At 40.4% G+C, this 12,939-nt stretch overlaps 1 protein-coding gene across 2 annotated transcripts in view; it reads left to right on the forward strand.

Moving 5' to 3' along the window:
• The window catches only part of ST6GALNAC3 (ST6 N-acetylgalactosaminide alpha-2,6-sialyltransferase 3), a 312,788-nt gene that overhangs the window by 144,109 nt on the left and 155,740 nt on the right, over positions 1 to 12,939 (forward strand). For both annotated transcript variants that reach the window (XM_045028921.1, XM_045028920.1), the window contains exon 2: positions 1,858 to 2,049. In XM_045028921.1, coding sequence (XP_044884856.1) covers positions 1,858 to 2,049 — 192 coding nt within the window. The remainder of the gene's footprint in view (positions 1 to 1,857; positions 2,050 to 12,939) is intronic.

Here is a 12,939-nt window from a genome sequence, read left to right on the forward strand (position 1 = left end):
TTCCATTGTCCCCTCAGTAACTCCATTCTCCCTGATTTCCCATCTCAACCTGTCTTGCCTCCCATTACTCATAAAACTACAGTTTTCCAAGATGTCAAAACAGACAAATCATCTAATTAACCTACCATAACTATACTGCCAACTGCAGTGTATATGGGAATAGGATAGTAGCTCTTTATATAGTCTGTGAACTCTCTAGTGGTGCTCACTGTGTTCTGAAGCCACCAGAACCCTACCAGAGTGGTAGTATATATATTAAGCTAGTCCTTGCATGTTGTATATATTCAATAAACATGGTTATTTAGACCCTGCCAAGCTCAAGTGGTTCTTTGATATAATGTTTTCTGTGTAAGGAGAAACACACACAACACCAACATTACCCAGAACTGAATTTTCATTTCTCCAGTCTGGTGACTCAGTATGTAGTCAAATGAAACTCCAGGTGAGGAACAGATTATATCTTTACATACCTAAGTCTTTTGTCCTCTCATTCTTCTCTCCAGCTACCCCTGTACAGCAGCTAGCATCCACACGTAATAGCCATTGCAGATATGCTACTTGTGCTAGTTGCAGCTATTCTGGATTGCAATTAAATACAGACATTAGCAGTCAAATTTTGACATCCATCATTAAGGCATAATATGTATTTTAAAGACTGTACCTTCTCAAAGGGCTTGATTTATTTCTTCTTACTGAAGCTCCATTAATACAGCTGTTTACAATGATGGAATTACTTTCAATAGAGTGATTAAATAGAAGCAAATGAGGTAAAGCAGTAATTCAATGGGAGTAATATATAAATACCTCAAGCCTACAAATGGCATATTCCTCCAACAAAACCTTTAAAACAGTGTTTTCTGTAAACTGTATAGTTCTGTTGTGTCTAAAGTCCTTAGCCACTTGCACTAGCTGGACATGCTTTGTCTCTAAGTAGTTTGGAAGCAATTTCTCTGCTCTTGTTAAAAGTTATATGTTAAGTCATTATGTTGAAATGTGTCACCATCCTGCAGCTGTAATTAATACGTTTTCCTGGTTAGAAGACTAGGTGGGTTCAGGTTTAGGTGGATTAGAGGTGAGAATCAGGGTTTAAGTGAACACTCAAGAGACCTTTTTAAATTATTAACAATTGAGGTCAACTTGTCCTTGGTAATAAGGGCTCGCTTTGTAAATCTGCGAGCCTGGAAAGAAGCAGAAAGTCTGGCCCGCTTATTCTAAGGAATGAAGGGGTCAGATTCTGATTTCAGTTACAGTATGTAAATCCAGGGTAACTCCACTGACTTTATTGGAATGATTTAGAATTAACATGTAATAAATGAGATCATAATCTGTTAAGAGAAAGGGACAATCATATATCACTTTAGCCTATACAGATATCATTGTGTATTTTGTTTCAGTGCATCAGCTTTGTGAAGAAGTGGGAGTACCAGTCATGTATGCCATGCAGGGGAACTACAGATTGAAACTGTCCAAATTTTGATTTTGTAGTGACATTCCAAGATGGATTTTTCATGTAAAATGCATTCAATTTTTCAGCCAGCTATATAGCTGGTTAATATTTTTGCCATTTTGATTAAAAATAGGATTAATTTTTTTACAAGAATTTTTTTTTCAACCAGCCCTAGGCAAAGCTCTTAAAACAACTGAAATTCAAGTTTTAAGATGCAAAATTATTCAGTTGCCTATCTTACTGGGATCTAGCAGCATTAACAGTTACAATTCCCTGCAGTAGGCACAAGCAGATAAAGCTTTGAAAAAGGGAAAGAGTACTTACTGTGGATATTGCATATATAGATTTGTTGTTGTTTGAAACTGTTTCTTATATTTTTAGTAAAATGCTTTCTTTTTTTCCAATTTTAGAGAAAGGCCATTATTGCAATAAGTTTCATAGCAGCATTCCTATTCGTCATCGTTCGTCTTACAAATGAAGTAAACTTCCCGTTGATTCTAAAATGCTTTGGACAAACTGGTGTGAAATGGATGCCGTTTTCCGACAAACAAAGGCGGCCTCTCAGAACTCACTATGGATATATAAATGTAAAAACACAAGAGGTAAGAACTTCTACTAGAGCGATGACTAGAAAGTATCAGTAAATTTGGTAACTAAATGAAGCATTTGAAAAACAACAAAGTAAACCATGTGCTCAACAAACCCCCATCGCACTGGCCTCAGATAAGAGTTTTAACTGTCATGACAGAAAATGTCCCACTGAAAAATCTAAGCAAGTAACACCAAAGGATCCTTTTAAAAAAAATTGGATAGTTTAAACTCTGTAATCTCCATAACCAGAGCTTTAAAAGAATGGTGAACTGGACTCAAAATTCTGGGTAGTGTATGAATAAGAAAGCAAGCATCAGATTGGTGTTTTGTGGGGTTAATTTAAATATTGCCTTAATATTTAGTTTACAGCATGTCAGTTTATTTTGAAGATTGTTGGTTTTTCATTTCCACTTGACTATCATATGGTGTTTTAACTAGTGGTATTTTATCATTTGCAAAATGTTTGGTTTGGGTCTTGTTGATAAGCCATCTTGCCAAGATGCCAGACTACATCAACTCCAGTACTTTAAGGACTCTGATGCTATTGGCACTCTTGGAGGTATTCATGTATTAATTATTATTATTATTATTATTGGTTATATTTATTATATTTATTTTACTGAAATCTTCTTCACTCTGTCTTCAGAATTTCTTTGCTGTTTGTGCATAAGTGCAAATCATTCAAATAAATGCAATAACATTAAAACATGAATTTGTTTTACAAGCTCTTCCTGATAGTTATTCCTTTTTTACACTGGCAAGCAATAAAATGCTTTTACAGTCCCATTTTCTTATTTTCTTTGTTTGGTTTATTTTGCTTAAGGAAGTAAATAATTATTAGATTCATGTACGGAGTACATTGATTATATCTTCTTTGAGAGTGAAGCTATTTTTTCCCACTTTGTAAGTGCAGCTGTTTATCATTTAGTTTTCTAACTTCACTGGATAGGTTAATTGTTTCACCATTACAGTGTCAAAAGTGAAAACCAGAGCAAGAAATTGTAGTTTTGTAGGGAGTTATTTTTTAAACGCTTTTAACATTTGTAATGAATGTAGTGTTTATGAAGGATGCAGAATTGAGAGCCCTGGAGTACATTTGCCTACAGGACAAGCAGCAGGAAAGAAGTCTTCCTGAGTCAGTGAGTGAAATCCTGACCTCATTGAAGTCAATGGGAGCTATGCCATTGACTTAACTGGCACTGGGATTTCACCCAGTGTGCCTTAAACCTAAAACTGATTGAGGAACCCATTGAGGGAGAAAGGGCAGTTAATTCTCCATGCCAGCTAATAAGGTGGGCCTGTCTCCAACATTGCAGACTGCCAACTGTGGTGGTGGGTTTGAGATGAGGACACTATGTGAACTGGATGGAGGCCACCAACTTGTGTAAATTAAGCCACCAAAGTCATTTGGTCGCTGCCAGTCTGAGCTGGAGTCAAACCGGCAGCCTTGGAGGAGAAGGGCTTAATATCCTATTGCTGTTGCCCTGAACCAGCTCGTTCTCCTAGAGGTTAGATGTGGATGTAGAAACACGGGTAGCTCCACACTTACTGATTGTTTAATGTATTTCAAAGGTACATTTACACTGCCGCTGTGAGGTGTCCTTCCCAGTGAGGGTAGAGAGACATGCGCTACCTCTGCTTGAGCTAGTGTGCTAAATATAGCAGTGTGACTCTGTGGCAGCCACCCAAGTATGTACCAAGCGGGTAGGGCAGGATTGTGCTTGGGCAGCTAGCCTGAGCTGCTACTATGGCTGCACTGCTAGTTTTAGCTTGCTAGCTTGAGTGTCTGGGCTGGGAATCCCATGTAGATGAGCCCATACATCGGAGATGGAACTGAATGGTCTGATAGTCAGTGACTGATTAATCGATTAGCAAGACATTATTTGCAATGTAGCTGAGGCCACGGAGGATTTTTTTTTAATTAGTAACTTTAATTGTTTTCCCCCTCAAACATGCAGATTACATTAATATTTGCTAATTAACAATGATGAGGAGGATACTGAACATGCCTTGCTAATTGTGAATACTCTGCTCTTGAATTCATTATTCCCTGTGTGAGGGGGATTTTTTGTGTCGGCTGTGTGAAAAGCTTTCATGCAGCTCGCCTTTGTAACTCACTCACAGCCTTTTTAGACTAATAGTTTTTTTATTTTAGAGTGAATGCATTAGAATTATAAATGAATATGTATGTATATGCTGTACCCTATATATTAAAATGATTAGATACCCTTCTGCCTTATTGGTGGAATCCTAAAACAGACTTTGTCTCATCCTACAAGGTGTTGAGTTCAATTCCCTCTAACTTCAGAGTTCAGATGTTCTTGTGGTGTTGTGTGCTGCTAATGTACAACTTCAAGCAGTCTATCTTTCTCTGCCCCTCCCCTCCATACTTGGTGCATGCACCCTGTATACTTCCCTATCTCCTTGTACCATATCAGATCCCCAGTCTTGTCTGCTGCCATTCTATATTCTCTTCTATGCTCTGCCTTTCTGATAGCTCCTTGCACTTCTTTCATCCCCCTGGTCTATTCCCCTCCCCACCCCACCCCACCCCACCCCACCCAGCCTCCCATTCTGAGGCAAGGGCGCATGCTACATACTACTTTGCATACATCCTCTACTGCCCTGCCTCCACAGAGTTACTGAAAGGCACTCTTCTTCAGTAAAGCAACAAAACAGAACACATTAATGCCATGCCATTTCAGTCATCTGTCAAGACAAAAAGGTGAGAAAAATGTTTAAAGATGAACTACACGTACACTTTAAGATATTTTTCCTGATGTTTACCATATTTCCCCCCCAAAAAACCTCTACCGTGGGATGAGCTATAGCATGTGAAATTTCAGGCAGTTGGTTTCCTTTGGGGGATAACTGAATGTGATGGGACTTGGGAAATTGGGCATGTTATGGGAAAGTAGTCACTCAGTAATTAAGGTTAAAGCTATCACTGATGTATAATAGTAAAGTTTATGCAATCAGTAAGTGGTGACATAAACATGTCTATTTTTCACAAAATAGACAAATTTTAAAGGGTGATGCACTTGGAAATGTGAACATCTAGCAGAATGTGGCAGCAAAAGGGAATTCATTGTGTGTTGGAATTAGTAACATCATGACATGAAATATTTTTTGCAAAAAATAACTAAAACATTTTAAGATGAAATATAACTAGATTCCATGGGAGTACTTAGTAGATTGCAGTGACAGACGTGATTTAACTATCCTTAATTAAGGCTGTACATAATACAATATTGTTGCTATGGTTTCCTTGAATTGTAGCTATAGCAACAGCTATAAAAATTGGTTTTGTGTTCAGTAAACATACTATATTTAATGTAAATCGGATATTAAGTGTTATTGTCCTGACCTGTTATGCTAAGACACACTTTAGTTTTTCTGACTAATGCAATATTTCTAAAATATAAGGTCCCAAGTTTGCATTCAGGGGCTCATGGATTCCAGAGAATTTGCTGCAGCAGCATCCAATCCTTGCCCACTTTAATTCAAAATGGAATGGACTGCTGCCCTAAGAAACAATCGGAGAAGATCCCCTTTTGAACCCGCACCCAGGGATATGTCCCCGCACCGGGCAGGACCACCTGTGGGAGGCTAGGGCAAGCTGTTTCCACACTGGCTCTGGACCTGGCCCCCAGTTCCTGATAACGACCCCAAATGTGGCTGTCCCAGGTTCCCTGCGTGAGACTCGTCAGAAATGTTAATATGATCATGTTATCTTTTTTGACTAACTTCTGCCAAGCCAAAGGAACAATTTGCATCCATCCATTCCAGCCAGTATCTTCCTGTTCACCCCACCTATACCCAAGTCCCTGAAGAGAGGCCTCTGGGGGATGCAAGGAGTGGAGGGAGACTGTGCTTTGGAGCTGCTAGGCCTGCTTCCTTTGGAGGCCGAAACACTTTGTGTTTATCCTTTCCCCACAGAGCTTTTACAGAAAACACACATTTAATTTAAAATGGAATTTACTACTGGAAAAAAGCTCTCTGATTAGCCCAGAGAGGAAAATGCACTCTCCACAGAACCAGTGCTGCACAGGCAGCAGCATTGCCAGTTTCTCCAAACTGATCTGCCACTCTGCCTAAAACCTGACCTGGAGCGGTTACTTATATAGATCAAAAATAAATTCAGTCTCATGCTCATTTTGAGCCCCATCTTCCTGCCAAGAGAATTGGTATCTGTTATAATGATGGTTTCAGTGGTGTGATCATCTGTCGACTGTGACCTGTCTGAAGACCACCTACTGTTTACAACGGCCAACAAGCAGCTCTCAGCTGGTAACCACTATCAGTCATTACTGGACTCAGACCAGTGATGATGGTAACTGTATTCATTCCAATCCCTTGAGCCATCTAGCACCATTACAATTGACGGGGTATTTTAAAACTAGACTGGACAAAGCATGTGAGAATTCTATAGGGAATGGTCTTCCAGTGACAAGGAGATGAATGGGTTGGATGACCTTATAGGACTTTCTATCTCTAATTTATTTGATTCTATATCTCAAGCTTTTTTGTGACACTTCTGTTGGAATCAACTTTTTGAGAACTATCTTCTGCCTGTTTGTGAAAGTAACCTTTTCTCTTGGCATTTTTATTTTAAATACAGCAAGTATAACTTTAAGATATAGTGCTGCAACACTTACTTAATTGAGGGCTGTTGTCATTCTGATAGCTTCCCCCTCCGCCAAAAAGCTCATGTGATCTTACTTGCAGTGTATCATAAACAGATATAAGAGAAACAGCTATCAAAAATTGCAACCCCACAAAGAGATCCAGTCAAATTAGTGAACATCATGTATTTAAATAGCAGTTTTGACATCAATTTTAAACACATTAGCAGTGTGAAGCCTTATGCTAAGCAAGTCTAAAAGTATGCAAAGTCATATGATTGTAAATCCTGAAACGTGAATTTTGAATAGTTTTTTTTATTCCATCATCAGTATTCATGGAATTTACCATTTTCTTATTGATAGCAAATCCAGAATATAGCCACAACAACACTTTAAACTCATTATAATAAATATATCCAAATACTGTACACAGGCTACACAGTGGAGTTGAAAAAGGTACATTCTCAGATGGTCTACAAACTCCTACTGTAAACAAAGACTCTGAGAGATTAATGTTGTTGTCCATACAAATACAGTCATAACTCAGAAAGGAAGAGAGTGACGCCTTTGCTTTCAAAGTGCTTTCATGAATTGGACATTGAAAGTGCTCAGATACTCTGGTGATCAACCCTGTATAAAAACCTATGTATAATAGAATAGACTGTAATAGTCATGTTCTTTAAAAAAAATCCCAAAACACCTAAAATAATCTTTTTTTACAATGCAGTGATGTCTGCAAATCTGGAATGATGTGCAGTTCCTTAGTGCCCTTTGTCCAAGGATCTCAGGGGAATTTAGGAACATTAAGCCATTTTACACTCAGGCAAACGGAAGCCCAGTGACGTTGTAGTTTGCCCAATGCTTAATTCGTAATGAAAGAGGTGCTTGAGCCAGTTTTTTACATTTATAACTGGTGCAGCAAAACCCCAAGGTGCTGGCGCTCTGAACTGCCAAGCCTCAAGGTACAGTGGCTCAGCCCTGGCACAAGTTAAGCACTGAGTTTGCTGACTAGGAGTTTTTCAACAGAACTTTTTTAGTTGGAAAATGCAAATTAGTGAAAACTGATTTTTTTGTGTGTGGAAAAGTGTTAGTTTTGACAGTCCAAGATGGAACTGAGAGAGAGAGCGAGAGAGAGAGAGACACACACACACACATGCCCAGACATCCTCACCCCACCCCCAGAATGGCCAGTAGCCCTCCTTGGATATAAAAGACACATTTCTGGTGAGTGCCCTAATCATAGGGCTATTGGCAGTTTGGAGTTGGGTGGGGGAATAATGAAATGGAACTCTTGTTTTCCAACCTGTCCTACTCTTCGGCAGTGTCATTGTGTGTTATAGGAAGATAAGACCTTTTGGAACATGAGAATCTTAAGATTGTCAGCGCCTGATATCTTCCCAAAGTTAAAGAATTGATAGAAAGTAGGAAAAGGGTGTCTCTCCCCCACCTCCCCCCATTTCAGTTCACTGGAAAATGAGTCAAGAAAACACTCTAGAAGAGCAGGAAGAAAAGCATAGATTGTAAGCCCTTTGGGGCAAGGACTGCCTTTTTGTTCAGCACTGAGCCCAGTGGCGTGCTTGTCCATGGCTAGGGTTCCTAGGTGTTAGCACAATACAAATAACAATACTTTAAAAAAAACTTCAGGCTGCACATTCAGAGACGTTCACAGAGCCTCTTTCTCTATGGTGTAGGAGCCAATGGGTTTCCTATTTTACTTTTTTTCAGTGTTTCTTGTTTATCTTATTCTACCACTTTGTCTCCATTTTCTAGGGCTAGATCCATACAGAACTGTTTTCTGACATGTAACTGTCCTAGCCGAATGAGTAATATATAATGCTGGAATGATTGATAAATAATAATCTGGAGTTTCACTTTCTGGGTAAAGATGAAAGCAGGAGGCAGTGCGTGGAGTGGTTAGATGAGCTTATGTTACATATGGTGTAAGTATTATGCAGAAGTCAGGAGAGTAAATTCAACTTTCATGTTACCGTGTCATTCTGGTTCTCTTGGGAAAGTATTTGGGTAGTTCATCCCTAAAGCAGCTGAAGAAGCACTCACTGGCTCAGAAGAGGCGATATGTTTCTGTTTATCAATTAGCTTTTTTTCCTTTCTGTAAAGAGGTAACATTATCTTTTTATAAAAAAGGTCACTTAAGGGAATGAGATTATATTAAAATAAGAACATTAGCAGTCAGTAGGTGGTGGTATTCTCTAGAGACCAGGGGTACTGCAAAAGAATTGCAAAGTATCTGATAATACACTTATCTGACTCTGAAAATAAAAGGGGCTGATTCTCAGCTGGTGTAAATTGCTGCAGATCTGCCCTAAGAAGAAGAAAATTCTCGTGCCAGATTTTCCAAGTAAATGGGGAAAGAATTATGTGAACACAAACCAAATTTAGACTTTTTTTTTTAATAATAGACATCTGACTACATTCATCCGTGGTGTAATTTTATTGAAATCAGTGGCGGCACAACAAGGGTGCATTTGGCCCAATATTTACTATCCAGATGAATATCCCAATAATAAATGACACTAGGAGGCAGGGCTGGATTTCCCTCTAGGTGCAGTAGGCATGTGCCTAGGAGCATCAGCATTCTAGGGTCACCTAATAATTCAAATTTTGCTGCTCCCGGTCCAGCAGATGGCAGGGCTGAAGTCAGGGCTGGCTGAGGGGGAGTTGGCCCCATGCAGTCCTTTTGGAGCACTCTTCGCTCAGCCCAGCACACAGAGTCACCTCCCAGTGGGGCCGGTGAGTGGCCATGGGGCAGGGCTTGGAAGAGAGGGTCTCTGGGGGTAGTTTTGGAGGGGGGGTTCTGGGCAGTGGAGAGTCTGAGGAGCACTGGAAAGCTGTAGTGGGGCTTCGCAGGGGATGCTGGGCAGTGGGGGTGTGGTGCGGGGCAATGACTCACCGGCATGGCGCCTCCTGCTGGTTGTCCAGGGAATTAGCTCTTTCCAGCTCAGGGCTCCCTCTACCGGCTGATGTCTTGCCTGCTGCTGGCCCCCATGTCCTTCCTGGACCTGGGTGCCTCTTTATCTTGGGGTTCTGCCCTCTGCCGTACCCCACAGTCTGGGTCTCTGCTCCCAAGGGAACCCCCACCCTCTATCGCCACCTTGCCACAGTGGCTACAGCCAGTCATCATCTAACCCCCGCTCCCTGGTGCAGACTGCAGTCCGTAAACCACTCATCATTGGCAAGGGGGTTGGACCAGCTGCCTCTGCCTATATCTGGGCTGCCCCTCTGCAGCCCTAGTACCCTTTGTGGGCCCTTAACTTGGCCAGCAGCCTGGGGCTTTGCTAGGCTGGTGCTCCCCAGCTCCCTCAGCCCTTCCCCAGCATTGCTCCACCCTAGATACCCTTCTCAGCTTCCCAGGCAGCCAGGTCCTTCTATCTCTAGGAAGCCAGAGAGAGTGTCTGACGTTCCTTATAAGGGACAGCTGGACCCTGATTGCACTGGCTGCAGCTGTGGCTGCTTTCTAAATCAGCCCAGCTTTTCCCCGGCCACAGCCCTCTCCCAGGGCTGTTTTAAGCCCTTCAAGGCATGGCGGGGTGACTGCCCCACCACGGGGGTCTGTTGCATTGCATTTTAAAACCAAAACTATCCAAGGCAATAGGAAAATTGACATAAGAGGTTGGAACACAGGATATATTGTGTATTTGCCTACCACATATGGAGAGTCTATCCTTTCAGTGCTAGAAAGTGCATAGTTATCAAACATATTTCTAAATAATAGGGATGGTAATGGGAAATGAGGCGGTAATTGTTCCAGTCACAATAGGCTGCATTCCTATAAAACTTCCATAACTAAACTAAGAAATGCACAAATAAAATAAGGAAGCTTAAAAGTTAGTTTCTTTCTAGATACAAATATCACCGCGAATTACAAAAAGGGCTAAAGATATACTATGAAATACTGAAGGAACAGTGGAAACACTGAGCAGCCTTGAAGGAAGATAAAGCACACATCAAGCAGCTAGTACACAATGCAGAAGGCAGTAGCTGTTGAGAGAACCTTGGAGAATAGCATCAGACTTGGTTTAAATGAAAACATGAGTTTTATACCAGTGTAGCTCACATGACTTCAGTGGAGTTGTTTCCCATGTGTGCTGGTGTAAGTGAGAAGAATCGGGTCTTGCATCATAAAACCCCACATCAACACAACTTACTATCATAGAAAATTGCTTGACTGTTAATATTTCACACATTAATGGCACCCATTCAGTCTTTTCTTTCAGGGTCTTGTCTATTGTAATGCCTTAAGAATTCAAGTGATTTTTTTTTTAAGAGAAAGAAGTCAAGTCAGTTCCATTTTCTTTCATAATTTATTGTATACCCATTCCTCATTCCCCCCAATTACTCTTCTGTTTTGGTTATTCTTGTCTCACATCTCTTCAGGCTCAGTAATTTCCTTATTACAATAATGGAGACAAAACTATATACTGTACAATGTTCTTCTGAATGTCTTACAAAGTTTCAAAAATAATTTCTGTTGAGGATCTATAGATGGAGTCAATGTACAATCCACTGTATAGACTGTTTTAATGAAGCCCATGCCTGGAGACATTTCCTTTCAGGGGTGGATAAAGTTTATTTGTACTAACTACACGAGAGTACCAACCCAAGCCTTGGGAGTCCTTGGTACACTCTTAAAAATAAAATTCATATTTAGGACTCAATCAATCACCTGTGAGAGTGCAATTGCAGTAACAGTATTCATATAACACACATTCATAGACTCATAGATTCCAAGGCCAGAAGGGCCCACTGTGATCATCTCATCTGACTTCCTGTATAGCACAGGTCATAGAATGTCCCCAGAATAATCCCTACAGATGACTTTTAGAAAAGCTTCCAATCTTGATTTAAAAATTGTTAGTGATGGACAGTGAATCGACTACTAATTACTTTCACCACCAAAAATGTACACATTATTTCCAGTTTGAATTTGTCTAGCATCAGCTTCCAGCCATTTGATAATGTTATACCTTTGTCTGTTAGATTAAAGAGATCAATATGAAATATTTTTTCCCTATGTACATACTTATAGACCAGGGGTAGGCAACCTATGGCACGTGTGCCAAAGGCGGCACAAGAGCTGATTTTCACTGGCACTCACACTGCCTGGCCACCGGTCCGGGGGGCTCTGCATTTTAATTTAATTTTAAATGAAGCTTCTTAAACATTTTAAAAAACATATTTACTTTACATGCAACAATAGTTTAATTATATATTATAGACTTATAGAACAAGACCTTTTAAAAACATTAAAATGTATTACTGGCACGCAAAACCTTAAATTAGAGTGAATAAATGAAGATTCAGCACACCACTTCTGAAAGGTTGCTGACCTCTGTTATAGACTGTAATAAAGTCACCCCCTTAACCATCTCTCTTTAAAGCTAAATAGATTGAGCTTTTTGAGCCTATCACTATAGGGCATATTTTCTAATCCTTTAATCATCCTGAACACTCTCCAGTTTATCAACATCCTTCTTGACTTATGGGCACCAGAACTGGACACAGTTTTCCAGCAGCAGTCACACCTGTGCCAAATACAGAGGTAAAATAACCTCTCTACTCCTTCTCAAGATTCACCTGCTCATCCATCCCAGGATCACTTCCTCTTTTTGGGCAACAGCATCACACTGAGAGCTCATGGTCAGCTGATTATCCACCCAAGCCCCAAATCTTTTTCAGAGTCACTGAAGATTGCCTCCTGAGCCGTGTTCTAACCATGGGATTTGTGAGAAAATGGCTGGCACTCAGCCTACCTGAAGGAATCAATATCATCCTTCTCCCAACATTCCCTCCTGGCAAGGGCAAAAAGATAATCTTGAGAGCATGCTGCAAGAACCACCAAAAACACAGGCTGTTATGAACCAGTGGAAGGAAGTGAGTTCCAAAGATGTGTCCTCAACAGAAGCCATCCTGCCAGTAGGCCCTTATTCATTTATAGTGATGGAACCTGGGCTGGCCACAACTATGACAGAGTTTCATGAGGAGAAAGATAGGGTACAGGCCAATGTCAAATCAACAAATTAAAAAGAGAGGTAAATTCGCTTTACATCAAGTCTGAATTTTGTGTGTCAGGGGGTGGACAGTCCTTTTTTAGAATAGAGACTACCCCCAAGCAGAGCTATATTGTTAGATGTTAATTCATCTTTCCTGTAAAGAATCTGAGGGGATGGAAATAAGACCTGCCTCCTTAATACCCACAGACTGATGGACTAGGTAAGTGTTTTGACTGAGCCTTTGCAGTTGATGCCTAATTATGTT

Source organism: Mauremys mutica, chromosome 8 (genome assembly GCF_020497125.1).
Source record: "Mauremys mutica isolate MM-2020 ecotype Southern chromosome 8, ASM2049712v1, whole genome shotgun sequence".
Taxonomy (NCBI): domain Eukaryota; kingdom Metazoa; phylum Chordata; order Testudines; family Geoemydidae; genus Mauremys; species Mauremys mutica.